Source organism: Mangifera indica, chromosome 8, assembly GCF_011075055.1.
Source record: "Mangifera indica cultivar Alphonso chromosome 8, CATAS_Mindica_2.1, whole genome shotgun sequence".
Taxonomy (NCBI): domain Eukaryota; kingdom Viridiplantae; phylum Streptophyta; class Magnoliopsida; order Sapindales; family Anacardiaceae; genus Mangifera; species Mangifera indica.
Window position 1 is genome coordinate 1217274 of NC_058144.1, and position 21021 is coordinate 1238294.

A 21021-nucleotide genomic window follows, 5' to 3' on the forward strand; every position below is an offset into this window, starting at 1 on the left:
TTTTCGTTAACTTTAAAAATCTCATTCACCCACCCATGACCGTTTAAATCTATTAATTTTAAGGGTAAAATTTTTATTTTATATTTAATATTAAAAATAAACTTAAATATGATTTTATTTCCCCCCCCCAAATTTAAAAAACTAACTTTTCTCTCCTAAACCAAGTTTGAAAAAATCACATTGCCCCCAAGGGTTTAGTTTCAAAATCAGTTCAGTTTCTCCGGTGCCATCGCCAACTATCTCTCCCTCCTGACGATTTTTCTTTCTCCGACGGCTCACCTCAACTCCACCCCAACCCATCCGACGTCGAGAGACGTTGTCTGAGAAGAAAAATCATCTTCCCAGACGATGTCTCTCAGCGTCGAATGGGTTGGGGTAGAGTTGAGGTGGGCCGTCAGAGGAAGGGAAACCGTTGGGAGGGAGAGACGGTCGACGATGGCGTTGAAGAAACTGAACGGGTTTTGAAAGTAAACCTTAAGGGAAGAAATATGATCTTTTTAAACTTGACTTAGAGGATAAAATGTTAGGTTTTAAACTTTTAAGGGGGAAAATGAGATTAAATTTTTAGAGATTAGAGTTTCGTTAAATTTAACCGATCATAGGTGGATAAATAGTATTTTCAAAGTTAACAGGGAGAATTTTAAGAATTCAGTATAGTGTGAGTGGGAAATAGTCCTTTGGCCAATTTTGTATAAAATAATTATTTATTATTATATAACTAAATAATTTAAAATTTAAAATAAATTAATATTTATTATATCATAATATGTTATTATTTATTTGTAAAATTATGTATATTACGTATATATCTAGTTTTATTGTGTTAACCAATAAAGTAACGCGATTTCGAGATTCCCAACCGCCAGCGTTCATGTTTTTTGAAGCTCAATCAAGTATTACAAATTATAATATAAACAGATCAGGGACGGCCAGGTCACTTAAGTACAACTGATGAGATGGACGACAAGGAATGGTCCGTGACAAATATTTGGTCCTCATACCGTAAAATAAATATTTTAAATATTTGATCCAACTTGTTAAATTTGAACATGTGTACAATTATGAAACAATCGTTGCCAATCTTCCACTCTCGCTCTGCTTAAACCTTAACATGTTCTCTACTTCTTCTTCGCTTCAATTTCAAACCCTAATATTAAAATCCTAATCTTCAAAACCAATGAACCAACCTACCAAACTTTCACTTTCTTCCAACTTTATCCCTAAACCCCATTTCAAATACATGCTACCCTCACCTTTCCCGCCAAATCCACTAAACTTCTTACCTTCAAAGCCGTCTGTTCCTCGCAATCCGAATCAGAGTCTCCCTTTAAAACCATAGCAGTTAATTCAATTCTTCGCGCAATCCCTGAGTGGGCTGACCGCGTGAAAGAGCGTGGGATGCAACAGAAGAGATCATTGTACAACCACGAAAAATGGGTGAATCACAGAAGTTCATTGCGTCATATCAGGCATTTACTTTCAAGCTTATCTTCTCGCGTGATACTTTCATTGATCCCTCCCGTGATTGCTTTTACTTCGGTGGCTGTGGTTATTGCTAGTTACAATTCTGCTGTGGACATGCATTTGTTGCCCGGCTTCTTCCCTATCTTAAAGGCTTCTTCGTTGCCGTATCAATTGACGGCTCCGGCTTTGGCGCTTCTTTTGGTGTTTAGGACTGAGGCTTCGTATTCGAGGTATGAGGAAGGGAGAAAGGCTTGGACTAAGATCCTTGCGGGAACTAATGATTTTGCTAGTATGGTCATTTCTAGCGTTGATAATTCAGCTGATGAATCTATTAAGGAACTACTTTTGCGCTATATTATGGCTTTCCCGGTTGCTCTTAAGGTAATTTTTTTATTACTACTGCTGTTAGTCGTGGAGTAATGCATTGATTCTGATATTTTCTACGTATTACTTGGCTTGGTTTTAGTAATTGAGAAGGTGGAAACTTGAGGTTGTCGCGACTCTTTGAGCCATTTATAGTTACTTTCTTCTCTATGAAAGGATGAGGGGAAAGAGAATCTAGAACTTGTGAAATAGTATCTCCTTTGTCTAGAGAGAGTCTTCAGCAACATCTTGGATGCATTTTTGTATTGCTTCTAAAGGAAATTTTATAGATTCTCAATATTTTCATTGGTGTGACGATGGAACTTGGAAGGCCTGATGTGACTTTTTGTTTCAGTAAAACTGAGTCAATAGCAGGGGTAGTCCCATCTCGCCCGACTCAATTGCGTTGACGGCAGATTCATCTTCTCCGGTCACTTTTGTTCTTTCTTGTTATTCTTCTTCTTCATCTTTGGCTACCTTTCTTCTTCTCCAACGGTTTCTTCAATGAACTAGTGAGTCAAGTTTATACCGACCCTTGTTCGGACTCATCAAGACTTGAATCTACCCCTAGTCAAAAGAATTTATTTTTTTGTTATTTGGTCATACTGAAAAATTATACCTTGGGATATATTTCTGCATTATAAATTCTGATACGGTTGGTAATACAGCTTAATGTTTTTTTTTTTTTGGGCCTTTACAGTGTCATGTGGTTTATGGATCAGATATCGGTAGAGATCTCAAGACTTTGCTTGATGGAGATGATTTGGCAGTAGTGCTTAGTTCAAAGCATCGGCCCCGCTGCATTATTGAATTCATATCCCAAAGCCTGCGATTGCTAAACTTGCAGGAATCAAAGAGAACTATGTTGGTAGTTCCCTTCTCGCTTTACCTAAATACTTAGATTTTCATGCTATGGTTTGGGGTATAGTTTAATGAAGAATTGTTTATTCTTAAAAAGCAACTAGGGAAACTCTTTATCTTCAATGAATGAGCAGATAGGGGTCGTGAACTCAGTGTTCTTTTATCAAAATTTACATCTTAGTCACCCTCATGATGGTGCAGGAGTCAAAGATCTCTTGCTTTCATGAAGGAATTGGTATATGTGAACAACTCATGGGTATTCCTATCCCTCTCTCATACACTCGCTTGACATCAAGGTTTCTAGTCCTATGGCATCTTACTCTTCCAATCATACTTTGGGATGATTGTCATTGGATAGTAGTTCCTGCTACTTTTGTCAGTGCTGCATCTTTGTTCTGCATAGAAGAAGTACATATCTCTTTCTCTTCACTTTCAAATCTAGATGTTGCTGCATCCACTAGTTTAAATTTTCTCCTATGACTTCTCATTCATTTTTCAGCGTAAGATTTAATGTTACTTCCCAAGTTTGTTTGTACTGGCTTGCATTTGACTTCCTTCAATACTGAATTGGCGAGGCTCAAGATAAAAGTAAAATGAAGTTTTAATGCTTTGAAAATAAGGAGTCATAATAATGCTTTCACATTCCCATGCATGATATTTTCCCATGTGGGCCCAAATAGACTGCCTTCGTGCAGGGCAAATCTGAAGAATTAGAGGCATTCTTGATTTGGCATTATTCTCCCTTCTTCCTTATTATGGTTTTGAAAGTCCTACTGTTGCTAACTGTTATGGAGCTGTCAAATAACTTATTTTTGCAGCAACTGAAACACATTACTTCTTAAGTGCAAGTTATGGCAAATATGCAAAAGGATAACTTCCTATCAGCCATGCGTTTCAGAAGATATATTGCATATGTTGAGTATCAAATATGAATATGAATATGATAGTTTATTTCTGTAGGTTGGGGTACTTATTGAGGAACCATTTCCAATGTTAGCCCTGGACGAACTTTGCAATCTTGTTCAGAGCAACATTGAGGAAGCAGTTACAACTCAGAAAATTATTCAAGCGCAGATAACTGCAAAGCGAAAGAGTCATTCTTATAAGCATTCACATAATGGCTGGCCTAACCCTGTGAAGTAGACACGTAAGTCAGTCTACATCTTCACACTACAGAATAAGCTGCCAAGACACTTCCATATTGTCAGGAGCTCGGAGTTACCTCTCTTTTGCATCCAGATGACACATTACAGCTGATGCCTGGAACTTAAAATATGTCTATATGAAGTGAGGTAGCAAGGAAACCTCATTTTTGTTGTATATAAACTAAATTCATGACTGAAGTAATATTTATCTGTATAAATTATTGATACGGCAATTGGGCACACACTGCTTCTGGATTGGGATCTTGAATGCAGGACTTCAAGCTCTTATCATTATCATTTCCAACTCCAACATTGAGCCAGGAGCTGACGCAGTCTCTGTCTATGGGCTCTAATCACCCATGCCAAAGGTATCCCTGGAGCAGGATGCTCTGACTTGATATCTTACTCTGTAATTTCTTCACTGCAAATCGTTTCCGAAAACCAATTAGTAGGGAAAGGACATTTTCACCATCCCCTTCAGTCCATACGGGCAAAACTTCCACCATGATCTTTTGCATCAAGCTTGAACATCATGACAACTCCAATCAAACCACCAGAAATTTCTGCACTTCATAAGAAGTTATAAATATAACCCTAATCTTGATATAAATTCTTGACAGTAAGTTAAAGGATGGGAAACCTTCACTGACATAAATCCCTTCACTGATATAAATTATTCTTCTAGCATTAAAATCTTGTAATCCTGTTTCCTTTCTTAGATACTATCAGGTTACGGTAGATGTAGTCTCATGATATTTTTAACCAAAACACGTTAAAATTTGATTTTTCACTTTTTTTGTTTTGTTTTTGTATTTTTACAATAAAATCTATCAAAATTGATAAACAAGAATTTGAATCAAATTAAGTTTAAATTTAAGTTAGTTTAAGTTTAATTCGATTTGAAAAAATCGAGTTTGCGCTCAACAAACTTCCTTCAAATTAATTCGAGTTTATCTCAATTTGAAAGGAATTGAATTTGAGTTTGATTATAATATCAAAATAGGGTTGTTAAATGAAATCATTTTTGCCAATTTGAATTAATTTTTTCCAAGTTTACAAATTTGACAAATTGAACACCTCTTTGATATAAAATCTTTATTCCCACTTGCCTAAACCAAATATGTTTGAGTTGAGCTTACATCCACCCCCGAAGTTGTGAACTTAGTGCCAACTTTCACAACACAAAAAGCACTAACGTAGAAACAAAAGTAGGGTTACTACTTACCTGAGCATGAGGCTGTCCAGCTATAGGATCAAACCCTTGACCAACAATATTTCCATCTCCAACAATCACACAACCCACCATAGGAACTTGGATTCAAAACAAATTGAAAATACGAGTGAAAGTACTTGCATCTTTGGACAAAACGCACAATCATTGAGCAAAGCCGTTAAAAGAAAAGGCCAGACGAAAATATGTCTGAGCCCGGGTTCGAACCGGGGACCTCTAGTGTGTGAGACTAGCGTGATGACCAACTACACCACCCAGACATTGAGACTATTGTTAGCTGATTCATATTTAGATTTATCCTTTGTGACCTTGAGTTTAGCACATAATAAGGTTTTCTTAGTATGGCAGATATTTACTAAGAATATGAGGTTGAATTGATTCGTAATTCAGCACAAAACAGAATTTAGTAAATTTTGCATTTTTGAGTCTGTTAGGTTTTCTTTAGATTATTTCAATCTATAACAAAAATGAATGAAATTTTATAGGATAAATAATTAAGCTCTCCTATACCTTTATTTGAATGATTTATTAAAATCTCTAAATGTTCCATCTTATTCTAACTCAAGAATTGTTAAAGGCTAAAACTTTTCCTAATCAAACTTATAAATATTATATCCATAAAAATGATCAATGACTATCAAACATGTCACACTAGCTTGTGTAAACTACATATATGAAACTGGTGTTGAAGAGGACAATTACTCTACTACCATATTGGTGTTCATCAAGCCACATACTTTTATAGTTCACAAAACAATTATACATATGAAACTAACATCCATGACCATGAGTATAAAAACTTAACGGAGAAAGAAATAAGGTGGGAGAATTCTAACATTTCTTGCTTAATTTATTCAAATAGTCATATAATTTGGAACATAGGATTTTAGTATTTCTAACCAAATCATGTTAAAAACTGACCATCTATTTTTTTTCTTATGTTTTTTTGTATTTTTAGACTAAATACTACAACGATTCATTATACTTTTTTCCTTCAATAATTTCGTTGATGCAAATCTCAACACCACCAGGAATAGAAATAATCAAGTCAAGAAGATGGAGTCAAATGTGTTGCTAGCAAATGGCACATCAAGAAGTTAGACACCATCAGTTGGAAGTCAGCAAAAGTAAACAAATGAGTAAGGCAGGCCATGAAAAGGTATCCCGATTCTCTTTCTTTGTTTTCATGATAATGAATGAGAGCTAATGATGGACAATAATAAAATCATCTGAAACAGAATAGCCCAAGCTCAACCAGCAACAAAAAAGTAGTTCCGATGTCAATTTAATCTCCATATTTTTGTACAAACTTATGATTGATCTTCTCCAAGATATTGTTCACTGTAGGTAGAGCTTAAATCCCACAAAAGTTAAAATAGAGAAAGAAAACTACATGTGCCAAGGAATGACATACAATACAATACAATTGTTGCTAATTGCTATTCAATTCTGTCTTATAAGATGGTACAATCACAGCCTGATGGCCTGGATTTCTTCTTATCCAAACTTTCTTGGATAGTCTCAAGCCGTGAGATTATTTCTTCAAATGTTGGTCGACAATCTGGATTCTTGTGCCAGCAATCCCGGAGAAGCCTAATTTAAACAATGGCAGTTCAGAACAAAATTAATCATGTTGCATACAAGTTCTAATTGAAAATTATCAACAAAGGAATAATTATAATTACAAACTATGTCACACAGTTGATTTTATGAGTTGATAGATTGTAGATATCATAAATCAACTTCATCTTGTATTAGTGATAATTGTCTCTCAAACCAAATTATGTTGGCTATGCCTTGACAGTTGTGCCTGGAAATCAATGTTTTGGAGGAATTGAAGTCTCAAAAACTACAGGTCTCAGTTGGGCTCAGGTCCCTTTCACAATTTTTATAAGGCTCAACATTGCATTGCCATATGCAATAATTGTTTATATTAAAGCTTGTTAACAGATTCAGGTAAGTTATCTTATAAATCTTACTCCTTGACTGGTTCAGGGTACAAGGTTGATGAGAGAGGCGGTCTGGAATCTTCATAAGCTCGCCTATCAGCAATCTGTATTCCAGTTTCTGCCCTATTAGTTGGTCCCCCTTGAAACATCTGTAATGAACCAAACACAAAACAACCACATATTAAATGCAAAACTAATAACTGTTAATCAGCAATGCATAATGAGAACATTGGTAGATAAGTTTTTCTGCTTGATTAATTGGAACACATGAAGCTTGATATTATCAATGAATTTCCAACAGATAAATTACCTCATATACAATTACTGCAAAGGAGAACACATCAACGCTCTTCCCATATGATTCGCGACGATAAACCTCAGGTGCCATGTAACGATCTGGCACATGTTATACAGAAGCTCTTAGCAACCAGTTAAAATACATACATACACACACACACACACACACACATATATATATATGTATATATATAGAGCATAAACTTTCAATGATAAGAAAATTTACAAGAACCAGTTTCTCCAGTCATTTTGTAACCATATGAATCTTTTTCTTGTGCAATTTTGCTTAATCCAAAGTCTGTCACCTTGAGGCGCCCTGCTTCACCTAGTAACACATTGCTGTGATCCCAAAAAGAGGGGAACTTGAGAAAATTTAGTGAATCCAGACATCGTTTAAATAACACCCAAAGTCAAAGGCTTGGTTGAAAATTTTTAATGATCTAACATATAATATTTATCAAACTTTAAAAGCTTTCAATGTGCCATTGACAGAAAGATATAAATTGCAATACCTTGGTGTCAAATCGCGGTGTATTATAGCATGTGGTTTATGCTGATGGAGATAGTTCATTCCTCTACAAGATTTCAGAAAACATTAATCCATCATAGGAATTAATAACAGGTTACATGTGTTTGGACAATGCGAAAGCAAGGTAGAGCCACACAACTAATATGACATATACAAAACATGTCAAGTAATATTATAAATTACTAAAAATTCAACATTTAGGGAGCAAATTAAACACTATCAGGGACAATATTTCAGAAATGTCCTTCTTACAACTATGAAGATCATTATGATTAGACATAATTCAAAACCAGTATTAAGTTTGTTAATTTACACACAAAGGCCATATTTCTAATTTCAAGAAATGAATTACAGAACTCAACATAGACATAAAAGTAATAAAGATGGTACATTCAACAGTTCCATAAAACCAAGAGCATGAGAAATATAAAAAAAAAAAAATCATACCATAATCTATCATCAATAAATTTCAACAATCCTTTGAAATTTTTAAAAAATGTTGCGGGAATCGGACCGTGATGATGCACAAACCAGGCCATGTATCATATTCAAACTCATATGACATGGTTTTCATATTGGACCATCCAAGCATTACTCAGGCCATGTATCATGTTTTCATAGACAGGATAATATTCACAAATATCTTACTAATAAAATTGATGCTAAAGTCTATACTTCTATATATAAACTTCAGTATAAAAAGTGTTGGGAAAATGTACCTTGCAATATCTAAAGCATAAGAAACTGCTGTTGGTGGATCTATTCTTCCTCTCTTTTTTAATATATCATGCAAACTTCCCTAGCACATTCAGAAGAAATCAGGCACTGGCAAAATATGTAAATATAAAAAATAATATAAAATGCAAAACTCACATTGCGAAGATACTCTGTAAGAAAGATTAAGCGCTCAGAATGCTTTAGGACACCAAGGAACTGCACTATATTAGGGTGGCGCAATGTTTGCCACAAACACAATTCCTTCAGGAAAGAACTCCTGTTAGATATTCAGGCACAGAGACAAAAAGTTAAAACTTAACTAGTCTTGTCAAATTAGTCAACCACAGTTCAATTTCACGGTCACTAATCTTATTAGAAAATTATAAACACCAACAAAGTTGTTATTACTGAAAAAGGTAAAGTCAAACAGAATGATCATTTGGTATATGTACTATTTGAACACTCTAATTGACATGAATGAAAGCATAAATCACTGATTTTTAGGTTCAATAAATGCTGTTAGCACCAAAAGAATAAAAGAAAACACTATCTCCAAGTATGTTGACAAATATATAGAAATTCAAAAAGCTTCAGGCGTAAAAATGCATTTTCCTCCAAGAAATGAAGAACACTGAGTTTATTAACTCTCTAACACATCTCTGCCTTTCCCTCAGAACAAAAATCACAATAATGAAAAAGTGCAAACAGCCAAAACTAGTTCCACAAGCCAGATTTTAGTCAGAAGACCGGCTGAGAAAGTTCTATTGAAGAAAAAAAAGTGGCATATATTACACAGAAAATAAAGTAAGACAGAGGCAAGGAAGAAGTGAGAAGTAGAGGAAGGAAAGCACTAGTTAAATTATGATGAAAATGAAACTCACCTCACCCTTGGATTTGCTGCAATGGAAGACCGAATAGTTTTTGCAGCAACTTCTGTGCCACGCCACTTGACGAGATAAACTTCACCATACGCTCCCTGCAATTCTTCACAATTTAGTTATGGGTAAAGAATCACCAACAATACAGAAAGTTAAGAGAATTACAATTGTTCAGATGAGGCAGTATCAAAATAAGTTTTAAGGTGCCCTCACTTGAAACCTTCCATAGAAATTAAAATAAGAAATTACTTGTCCAATAAGTATTGCTTCATCCATGTCCACTTCATTGTGATCAATTTCATAGCAAGGAATCTGGGAGTCAAGCCCCACCTGTCATTGATAAAATAGAAAAGGGATTTAATTACACAAGTATACAAGAAAAAATTAGTCTTGTGAACCTTGCAAAATAGGTGGTTCCACTGATGTTCTCACATGGACTAAAGCATGCAAAGATGCTTATCCAACCTTCTCTACACTGTAATTAATAAATTTCAGTGAAGAGGAAAAGTGAAAATTCAGTCTTCTACAAAGTATGATGTATTAAACAGAAAAAAGAAAGAAAACCATCAGAAGATGTGAGGATGGCCCATGTGGCAGGGTTACAGAACTAATCACTGATGAAAAGAATCTTACAGGTTATACATAAAACACAGAATGGTGTTTTGGCAAATATACACACAAAGTTTGTGGTGAGCTAATTAAAGCAAAACAAATAGGTGGCACCAAATAATGACTTTTTTCAAACAATATAATAGATATAAATTTATACACAACTGCATATGCATTGATAAAAATAAATACCGGATCTATTCCACCTCTATCTTCCAATATCTTGCAAATCATCTCATGACCAAAGCTGCGGGCATCTGACAGTGGCTGAAAAGAATATTTTATCAATTTTAAGCCTAAAACAATAATATTTTATCTGGTAAATGGTAGCTTGCATTTCTATTCTGCAGGTTTGCAGCAGAAATTCAGTGAATCCCAATTTAGCCACTAACAACTTGACCAGAATTGGGAAATACCAAGACACACATAAAGCCTATGATATCATTGAGGTGAAAGAAAAATATGAATTGAGACATACAGTGCGACCCCAGCGATCTAAAGAGTTGACATCTGCTCTTCTCTCAAGAAGTAAAAGAACAATTTCAGCCCGTCCTTCACTTGACGCTAAATGAAGAGCTGTTCTCTTGTCATAGTCAGCTACATTGGGTTCAACCCCTTTCTCTAGCTCCTGTAACACCCCTGCTTTATACCCTTTACTTGAACAATAAAGCAGCCGATATGGACCCTCGGAGTCAAACTTTTGTGGCTGCATCCTCTGGTAAATATTATGCATCAATAACTAAAATATATAATCATTTAACGCCCACCTAAAGGCAAAAATCAAAAGACTCTAATAGTTTAGTGTCTACAAAATATAAGAATCTCATAGTTCAAAAGTCATCATATTCAACTAAAGGACACAATAATCTTGCACTTTTGAGTAAATATTCCTGACTTTTTTTGTCAATAACATTATTTTTTTCAATAAACGAAAAGATTCAAATTACAGATTAAAATTTGAAGCACAAGATAAATTCCAAGTTTACCTTTGAAGTCGGTGATAGAGGCCTGAATTCTTCCATAACCCAAAAACCGAAGTCTTGATTTCGAGTAGTGAAAAAAGATACTCAATGTTGCTGAAGTCAATCAAAGGGTGAAATTTTGTGGTAGAAGCAGTGGCAGTTGATAAAGGTGAATAAATCAAATACGTCGTCATCGAGCTCGGACTCAACGAAGTCAAATTTTGTCTTATTTGTCTGAAATTTATGAGATAAATATCAGCACCTCGGTTTCGCCGATCGACAAACATTATGATTAGGGTTAATCTGCTCTATCGTTCCTGAAAAAACGAAGAAGAACCGACCAAACAGCTCTCCATATTATCATTTCTGACATAGAGAGGGAGAAGTTCTAGATATAGCCGTTATATCTGCGTGACAACGACGCTATCTTGGAATTTTTGTTTTTCTTATGCCTGCTGTAAAACGACGCTGTTTAGGTATATGAATCTTGAACGTGTAAGAACAATCATAGGTGGCGAACAAGCACGCTTTTGTGGCAGGGGAAAAGGTTTGAAAAATAGGGCGTAACGCGGGCCATACCCGTAGCCTAGCGTACCCGCACCGTTTAAAAATAGGCCGCATTTCTTTTTCTACTCGAAAATTTCAAATTTCAAAACCCTAACGTCCAAAAAACCCTCCAAAAATCTGAATCTACTTTTTTTTTTTTTTTTCATCTTCCACAATCCATACATGGCTTTAAACGACCCACCGAAAACCCTAGAGACCCGAGTGGAAATTAGAGGTGCTGAATGCGGATCCGAAGAATCTGAACCCGAAGAAGACGACCTGGAGAAGCTGGAATCAGATGTGAAGCAAACGGCGCAAAAGATTCTAGAATACAGAGCAACACTTCCAGATCATCTCAAGAGCACATTTGCCTCGATTCTTTCATCTCAAAGACCAGTTTTGCCCGGGTTTGAATCTCGGATAGAGCCTGGACCCTCCGGAGACCATAACCCTGGTTCGTTTTCAGTCTAGGGTTTCTTAAATTTACTGCTACATTAATTTAATTACTTGAGTATGAACTTAATATAAGTGTTTGTTATGTGAGTAGCTAGTATTTTTATCTGAAATTGAATTTTGATCTGTTTGGTTGCTGAGAAAATTAAGTTGCTTTAGTGTTCTGTAGTGATTTGGATGTAGAGCTGATTTGAGTTGTTTTTCCCTATTTTGGTTTTCTAAAGGAAATTTTATGTTCTGTGCATGGCTGAAGACAGAACAAGATCAATTTATTTCGTCTTTCCTCAGTGGAATTTCAAGTGGGAAGTTTTTGCCCCATTTGCTTTTGGGGAATGCTTGCACCTTTCTGTCTTGGATAGCCACAAATTGGAATTGAATTAAAAGAGATGAATTCGAATTGAGTTTGCTTGTTGTTTGGCTCAAATGAGCTGAACTCGAGCTGAAGAAGGATCAGCTCGTTGAGCTTAAGCTTGGCTTGAGAACGACATCTCATTGGCAGTGCCTCACTGGTGATTTTTTTTTTTCTTCTCTAGTGACTCTTCTCCTTCTCCGGTGTTACTATTCACCAGCTCAAAGAAGCCAAGCTCGAATTGGCTGTTCTAGATTTGAGTTAAACTCAAACTGACCTTGTTTGGGCTTTGCTTAAATTCACCCTAAATTGAAATATTGTTCAGTAGAAGTAAAATGCAATGGGTTACATTTTAATGGAATTAACTTACTGGAGAGAATGAGAGATACCGTTTCAGGATTTATTATTGTCAGTTAATTTCAACTAAATGAGAGATTCCTTATATAAATTATGCTCAGATAAGCATTTTATGACTTTGTGTTTTTTATTTAAATTCTAGATAGGAAAATCATAATAATATAATGGTGATAGTTAGAGTAGAGCTTACCATTAAATTTAGTATCCTCTTAAATCACTGTAGGTCAGTTCTTGTAATTTCTGCATCTGGCATGTACACTTATGGGTATGTCAAATGGACACTGAACCGTCCAAACATTTGCTAAGTAGAGAGATTATCATCATTGGTTTTTTTTTAATTTTTTCTGGGCAAGTGAGATTATCATCATTATTAGGGTTGTCTTCTCCTACTGTGCCACAACTTGGTGAATATTGGATAGCAATCATTGCTTAATACTATCTTTCATGTTTACTTGTTTGTTTTCGGTTGTACTTGATATATCTATAATGACATGTCTCTAACATGGAAAGTATCTAGTTGTAGAATGCTTATTTAACAAACTTAGTGGTGGTAGTGGTAGGAATGGTCAACCTTGTTCTTCAATACGCCCTGCATTTATTTGTTTTCAAAGCTTTAATTGTCTTTCTACAGTTTCAAACTCTTACCTACACTAATTAAGGCCTTGACAAATTCACCATTTTACAGATTCAAGTGAACATGTTGAATCAATTAAGGGGACAACACCCGTAAAAGAAGAGCAGAAGACCGCCGAAAAAATACATTTGCTTAAAGCTAAGATATCCAGTAATGTCACTGCAATGCCAACAGTTCTGAAGAGGATCAAAGATTGTATTTCTAGAATCGAGGAACTAGATTCATACAGTGGAATCATACACCCTGCTTTTAAAAAGAAAAGGCATAGCTGATCCACCAAATCATCTTTAGTAGCTTGATTTTAGTAGTTGTTAGACTAGAAGAGACTGGCAAGGGTGTTTCCGGTGACAGACCATATTGATTTGTACAATGAACCCTTGTATTTTAGAAAGTGAGGGACTGCTAACAGGGTTCCAGAGTTATCGTTGTTTTGTAATTATAAAAGCATCACGGTTGATGTGTAACATAATGTATTGTTGATAGAATGGTACAAGCATCTCAAATGTCAATTGATGAATTTATTCTGCTGAGAACAACTTAGTGGCTGTCTTGTAGGTATGTTTCATAACTTAAGAAATCTGGTAGTGATATTCATCATATCAACTTCTTTTTCAGCACTATCTCGGTTCTCTTTGTATTTTAGTTTCTTTGTCATGCAGGATGCTGCGCTAAGGAGCACAGACAATAACAATTGGACAGGGATGAACCATGGTGCAATTGTTGGAGAATCCTTTTGGTTCGTATTCATGTATGAGGTATTATCAATAAGGTTTAAATAGCATATTCATGGCATAGCTGCATAGGGTCCTTGCGGCTGTCAGTGAATGACAGTTTTGCTGCACCCGCATGAATCTTCCTATGCTTGCTATATCAATTTTCACTGTTAATCCAATCAAAATTTCTCTGATCCCAGCTGGTGCCTACTACCTACAACAAAGGGTTTCAGCTCCAACTGCAGGACCTCGCAATCATGAAGCCGGCATCTGCCTGCTGCCAGGTGCAACTTGATGGCTCATAAACTAACACAGAAACCTTACCACATCAGATGTAAACCTTCCATCCTCGACAAAATAAAGTTCAATTTATGGGACAACGTTAGGATTCCTATGCAATTTCCCGTAGTTTGTTCAAGAGTCATAAACTTCGCAAGAATGTGTGCCAGTTGAAGTTGAACCTAACCCCCCAATGGAGTAATTTTCTCATCTAGAAACTTCACAAGGAAAGGAGCAACTGAAAGCAACAAGACCCTTGAACACATTCTTTGGAATATCATTTATAAAATTAGACAATTACATGTTCATATAATAGCAATACTACAGTCTAAAACAATTGACAGTGAGATAATTGCCGTACCAGTCCTGATATTAGCATTTTGTTAAGACATATTACGTGATACATGAATAGCTTTCGTAAAATGCAAGATACAACAAACAAAATTGCAGAGCCTGACAAATCTCAAAAATGACTGCGTTTATTCTAACATTTGTGTATTGTGTTCACAACTTTGATATAGATGCTGAATTCGGGGTCCTATGAGTCCTGAGTAAAGCCTCTTGAGTTACTGTTACAACAAGCTGTCCAACAAATAATGCATAATTTAGCTATGAAATGACATCAAGTTGGGTGAAATGGAAGACATCAAATCAATAAAATTTGTAATACCTCTCCCTTTCTATTAAAAATTTCTCCTATAACAAAGCCACGTCCATTGCCAGCAATAGGGCTCACAATCTGCAAGATACAAAATGTTAAACCAATGTATTGTAAGAAGAGGGAAGACAAAGAAGCAAAGGTGTAAATGATCGTCGTCTGTCACTTACCACAAACAACAACCAGTCATCAGCTCTAAACGACCGGTGAAACCACACCCTGAGACAGGCATTATTTCAGATTGGCAATAAATACATAGTTAATGGATTATTGATAGACTGCATCTATTTCACAGTAACATTCCAGCCAGAAGAGATTCAATTTGAAACCAAATTAAATGCAACTAGTGCTACAACATTCTCAAGTCAAACATGAGGATAATGGCAAGCTGGTTGGCCTTTTCAACTTCTTTTTAAGGCAACTGCTGTAACTCAGCCTTGAAGTTGTCAGTCTTCCACTGAAATCTATGCTTAGTCATCTTTTAACATATTTATTTTAGTTTGATTGGAAAGATCCTTAGCCTAAAAAATGGCTTGTAGGATTACTGAAGCTGTACTTACGAGTGATCCAGACTGAGAGAAGACAATCTTAAACCCTTTTTACGGTGAGGGTTCAAACTCACTGAACTGAATAATAAATCTGTAGAAAAGGCTACCACACATCTGCAAAACAAACATATAATTTATCACAAGATGTTAAATATGGACCCCTACCAGGGCATCATCATCATGACCACAGCGCACAGAGACAGATTAAGTTAAATTACACTGATAAATGCAAGAAAGATTGCAACTATAAAAAAATGTGTAAGATAAGAAGAAAAATACAAGCCTTCCTGTCTATGTTTTGCCAAATTTTCAGGTTGCCCAAATAAGGGCAAGAAAATTGGAAACATGTTGCTTCTGAAGGAGAACCTTACCTGTGCAAAGCCTCATCATCGGAAAGTTTTCCTTTTGCTCTGAACCAATACTTCAAACTGTAAAACAATTTGATCATATTTAAAGAACATAGACACGTAAATGCATAACAAATGGCGCAAAGTGATAAATAACTCAGTGTTTTTGAAAAGATAGACTTAGAAAACAGAACAAGCAAAGCAGTCTAACCTTGGAGGAGATTTAGTCTGATTAGTGTTATTGTTAGGGTCACAAAACCTCATCTCTATGGGCCAAGGGACAAATTCTGATGTGGCAACCTTGTTTCGGTAACTCCTGAAACAATCATTGAAAAAAATAACATCAAATTTAAGATAAATCTTGGCACAGAACAACAGGATAAGGCTTGTCCACAGAGATGGGCTGCATTGGCTAATTGAGTAAAAACCCAATATATCATAAAATAAGATAATCATTAATGTTTCCTTAAAGCATATTATGCACGTGTTGGTGTGCCTGTGCACACGAAAGTGGGTACGTGTGGTGTGGGGCCGTAAGGGCATGGGTATGTATGTATAGAGCGGAAAATTATGATAAATGTAATTGAAATCATACCTAGGAAGGCGAGGATCAATTATGCGTCTCTCACGTATCTCATCCAATGACAGAAGCTGCAAAACACCAAAGCTCAATACCATTTGCTAGCAATTAACTGACACATGTTAAGTTAAGCACATATCACCATTTCTGGAGGTGTCACTGATGGCATGGCTGTTTGCTGGTGGTCAAACCCCTTTGCTTCTTTCTGTAAATTAAACCAATGTCACATGCACTATGATATGTCTCAACCAGTGTTTCCACATGTAAACTTGAGTTTAAGAGCACACAATTTAGGTGAGCATTAAGAACATATCACACCAGCTAGGGTTTAGTATGAAAAAACTACAGAAGTGAATACCAAAAAATATCGGAAACTCAATTGATTCAAACCACTATGATCCTACTGATTAAGAAATTGGTTAAATATAATGGAAAGTAACGCAAGAATTAGTGCAAGTGAAGCTACAGAGAAATGTCTTTAGGAATTCACATGCCATGGATTCCATAAAGTATCCCAAGTAAGCCCAAAGATGAGAAAATATAATTAAACTTCTAAGCAAAATAACCCCATAAATCTCGTTCACCTTAACCAGAAGGTCACCTCAATCCATGCTTCTGTGCATGTTAACAAGCAGATAACTACCGTAGTGAAAACAAGACACTAAAGCTTCAATTCAATTGTAATTTCAAATCAATCATCGCTCAAAAATGACCTGGCTTATTCTAATTGAACCAAAATAGTTTAATTCATAAGACATAATAATGATGTTCTTTAATGGCAAAAATTAAAAATGAAAATTCTAGCCCCCTCACAAACAATAAGATAAGCAATACAATAAGCAACCACTTACATGTAAAGACTATTGTTATAAAAAAATAAAAAAGAGAGAGAAGAAGAAGAAGAAGAAGAATGATACAGAAATTTTCACAATATACAAACTGAGAGGCATAATTAACTTACTTGAAATGAAGCAAGCAGGGTGAATACAATATTTCCCTTTTGTATTGCATCTACTCTTCTGGTTGCAAAGCTATTGCCATCTCGTACACGGTGAACTTGGTATATAATCGGCACTGCAAAAGTATATATCTATTAACAAACAATAAATTTCTCACTTATAACTGTTGCTCCATCAATCTATCAGAGGCTTCTGTTAAGATCCTGAAGCTCACAGAAATATACTTACTGTCTAAATCCCCAATCAGAAGAAAATAGCAATGAAAGCTATGGACAAGTTTAAGACAATCAACAGTTTTTGATGCTGCAGCTAGAGCCTGCATTTCTCATTACATAATTTATGAAATTTAATTAATATTCAAAATGATAAGATAACCAATGCAAAGAATATGCAGTTAGCAGTAATAACCACAGTGTTGACTTGTCATGAACACACTTACCATGTTTAGTTGAACATAAAAAAAAAAAAGGGGAAAAAAGATACCTTTAAACAAAATAACCGCTTGAGAAAATAAATTCAATTTACTGACTATAAAGTATTTAGATTCTGTGGAGAAACAGCAAATCCACTATTAGAAAATCAGGTACTCCTTCCAAATTTTGGACTTTCTTTGCCAGTTAGGTAGTGTTCTGACTTTCAGAAACTCCAAGTGAGAATCAACATTACTTAACCAACAAAAGTCATATTGTTGTTGCTATCAAATCCATGGATCATTCCAAGATAGCAACCATGATTATCAGATTCATAGAATAAAAAAAAAAAAATTGTCATAGAAAATAGCTTCCAAGCAATGTCCAGAACACCAGAAACCATTCTGCCTACATCTAAATGTTTGAAATAAGTTAGCTTAATGGTATTTCAATTATACAAAAGCGAAGGGGGCACATGGACACATAAGATACTGATAGAAGCTCATCTTGCCTGTCCAATAAACTGTCCTCCAAAAACCTTCCCAAATTTTGGAGCATCTGGCAATGTAATCCCTTGGAACAGATTCACCTTCAAAATCAATAAAAAAATAACTTACACAATATTCACTGGTAGAAGCATAAGCATCAAGCTTAAAGAAATAGTTAATTCAGCCTAGAGAAGAAACATACTTCTATAGGTTCCAAGTGCAATATTCTCTCCATGAGTGAGCATGTATCATTCGTCTTGTCTGCACTCCAGATAGATTTTGTTTGAAGTAAAGTGCAATGTTCATGAGGCAGCACTAAGCAGGTCAGCTGCCAAGAAAGACATCACATCAAATGCGAACTAAAGGTGTTAAAAAAAAGGCCCACTTTGAGATCATTCTCGTAAGTTTGAGCAACAAGCATGATCTATCATAAAAAAAAAAAAAAAACCATGTAAATTAAACATAAAAAAGGGTTGCCACCTTGGTCAAAGCAATTACATCTCCCTGCTGAAAAAATGTAGATGTACCTGTACAGAAATTCCCAATTATTCTTCCAGCCATACTATTTGCATCACTATTTTACACTAACATTGTCATACATGTGAACTTACGATCAAACTCTAGTCATGCAAACATGTGCCATTACATATTCAAATGAAAATAGAGCAAGGAGAATTATAAGGATATACATATTTATTAATCAACATCAATATCTAACTTTTGTTGATGTAACGATTAGATGAAGTCGAAACTCATGGGTTTCATGGAAGAGGCCCCCAGAATGTGCATTCATCATATAAAATGTAAAATACCTACCTTACTGATAACCATCTCACAGTAAAAATATCAAATCCCCTAGAACTGATGAGCCTCCAATTTAACATCATATTGAAGAATAAAATAAAAGAATTGTATAACAGTAATTGAGAAAGAAAACTCCCTGATTGCACCAATAAAAAGTGTTTGTAAACGACCAACGTATCCCATTTTTTGATGCACATAACTCCATTCTCACAATAGATTGCAAACAAAAAGAATTATGTATATGAATATCAGGAAAAAGAAAAATAGCCTACAATCCAAACGAAGATTAACCTTACCGTGACCAAAGTAATCATATCGTTGCAACTGAAATTCAGGACGATCTTCTTCCTCAGCATGAACTGATCCATTAACTTCAGCCTGTGAAAAATGGGATTGAACTTTGGGCAAATGATTTCATATTATATAAAACAGATTGTAATTTGTTACAAGCATAGTAACCTGTCCTTCCCATATGAAATAAATTCCCTTCCCAATTTCCCCATCACGAATAATATACTCTCCTTTCTCTGCAAAGAAACATATGCTCAGTCACATTCAAACAGAAAAAAAGCCAAAAATAGAAGTCAATTTTTAGCTATTTACCTCGTATTGAAATCAAATCTGATAAATTTAAGAGAAAGAAAATAGAAACTTGCATCATGAATTATAAAAACTCTAAATACAAGTAAAAAGAAACTAATATTTCGTCATTGAATTATAATTAACATATAAAATAAGTAAATAAATAAAAAAATCACCGTAGCGTTCAACAATGACAACTTCAGCGATTTTCTTGAGAGAAGAACTGGGTAGCCTCTGCAACAAAGGAACACAACCCAAGAACTCGATGACTGAAAAGTCAAGCAAAACAAGTACACAACTAATTAGAAACTTAAACGAGAAAGATGAGAATTCAATTGCTGTATACTAGTTTCCGAGAAACCGTAAGAAAAAATCACAAATGAAGCACTCATATTTCACATCACCTTCTTCACCGTCCATGAAGCAGCGTGTTTGACGATGGGCAAGGGAAAATTTTTTTCTATCTTCCTCTATTTATGAAAACAAAACAGTTTTTCCAGTTTCGATTGAGGAAAAGCTGAGCTTCTTTTATTTTGGATCGTAGTGCCCTCTTGTCGAATCTTACAGACGTAGGCGCATAGGTAAGAAAGAGGACATGGGCCATCATTTGGCTGACTATTACTTTATAAATAGGCCAAACGACTATTTTTCATCTAAGGTATACTGTAATCTCAAGTTTCTATCTTTTAATTATGAAAATATTAAACACCTATTTATAGTTGGTTAAATTTAACATAACCCTAACGTCTGAAAATTTTATTTTTTTTTACCCCCTAAACTTTAAAAACTAAAATTTTCTCCTAGCCTAAGTTTTAAAAAATAATAGTTTCACTATAGGATTTCGTTTTGAAATCTCCAACGATATCTTCAACTCCATTACCGATGACCTCTCTCTTCCGAAGTATCCTCTCCTTCTAGCAATTTTTTTTTCTCTCATTTGGATGTTCAATCAGAGTCGGAGAAGCTTTGAGAGACGAAGAATTTCATCGGGGAAGACGAAGACGACAGCTTCGTCTTCGTCTGGGAAGATGAATTCGTCTTCCCCGACAAATTCTTCGGTAGAAGCCTTGGGAGACGTCGATCAGGCATCCAAATGGGAGGAAAGAGATCGTCGGAAGGAGAGGATGCTTCGGGAGGGAGAGATCGTCAGCAATGGAACTGGAGATGTCGTCGGAGATTTCAAAATGAAACCTTAAGGTAAAACTGTCATTTTTTAAAACTTAGGCTGAGGGAAATTTTTAGTTTTTAAAATTTAGGGGGACAAAAAAGATTATATTTTAGTTTATTTTTTAATATTATAGAGAAAATA

At 35.3% G+C, this 21021-nt stretch overlaps 4 protein-coding genes and 1 non-coding gene across 6 annotated transcripts; 2 read left to right on the forward strand and 3 right to left on the reverse strand.

The window, feature by feature from the left end:
* Positions 1 to 1224: 1224 nt before the first annotated feature.
* On the forward strand, positions 1225 to 4073 carry LOC123222521 (UPF0187 protein At3g61320, chloroplastic-like; the record flags this gene model as incomplete). Its single annotated transcript, XM_044645347.1, has 4 exons — positions 1225 to 1845; positions 2528 to 2695; positions 2890 to 3096; positions 3649 to 4073. Coding segments are annotated over 4 exons (1179 nt in total), but the record flags the coding sequence as incomplete, so codon positions are not given.
* Positions 4074 to 5250: 1177 nt separating this feature from the next.
* On the reverse strand, positions 5251 to 5324 carry TRNAV-CAC. Its single transcript has one exon. It is a non-coding gene; the product is annotated as a tRNA-Val (tRNA).
* Positions 5325 to 6314: 990 nt separating this feature from the next.
* On the reverse strand, positions 6315 to 11368 carry LOC123223119 (integrin-linked protein kinase 1-like). Of its 2 annotated transcripts, XM_044646201.1 has the most exons (12): positions 11030 to 11367; positions 10522 to 10758; positions 10236 to 10310; positions 9684 to 9764; positions 9438 to 9532; positions 8713 to 8833; positions 8559 to 8638; positions 7823 to 7885; positions 7537 to 7649; positions 7324 to 7409; positions 7044 to 7162; positions 6315 to 6657 (listed from the first exon to the last, which is right to left on the reverse strand). In XM_044646201.1, exons 1-12 carry the CDS (start codon positions 11063 to 11065, stop codon positions 6519 to 6521), a joined length of 1245 nt encoding a protein of 414 aa, XP_044502136.1. In that variant the 5' UTR covers positions 11066 to 11367; the 3' UTR covers positions 6315 to 6518. The 2 variants fall into 2 exon arrangements, with proteins under 2 accessions (XP_044502136.1, XP_044502137.1); XM_044646202.1 differs by lacking the exon at positions 10236 to 10310 and having other exon boundaries at positions 11030 to 11368.
* A 192-nt stretch (positions 11369 to 11560) lies between these two features.
* On the forward strand, positions 11561 to 13874 carry LOC123223120. The gene is made up of 2 exons (XM_044646203.1): positions 11561 to 12005; positions 13396 to 13874. The coding sequence occupies exons 1-2, from the start codon at positions 11735 to 11737 to the stop codon at positions 13614 to 13616; spliced, it is 492 nt and encodes a 163-aa protein (XP_044502138.1). The 5' UTR covers positions 11561 to 11734; the 3' UTR covers positions 13617 to 13874.
* A 718-nt stretch (positions 13875 to 14592) lies between these two features.
* On the reverse strand, positions 14593 to 20290 carry LOC123223118 (acyl-CoA thioesterase 2-like). The gene is made up of 17 exons (XM_044646200.1): positions 20117 to 20290; positions 19889 to 19981; positions 19590 to 19657; positions 19427 to 19508; positions 18807 to 18853; positions 18529 to 18654; positions 18350 to 18427; positions 17657 to 17744; positions 17431 to 17543; positions 16612 to 16674; positions 16485 to 16540; positions 16101 to 16205; positions 15914 to 15970; positions 15555 to 15656; positions 15165 to 15213; positions 15007 to 15075; positions 14593 to 14918 (listed from the first exon to the last, which is right to left on the reverse strand). Exons 1-17 carry the CDS (start codon positions 20130 to 20132, stop codon positions 14841 to 14843), a joined length of 1290 nt encoding a protein of 429 aa, XP_044502135.1. The 5' UTR covers positions 20133 to 20290; the 3' UTR covers positions 14593 to 14840.
* Between the last annotated feature and the right edge of the window lie 731 nt (positions 20291 to 21021).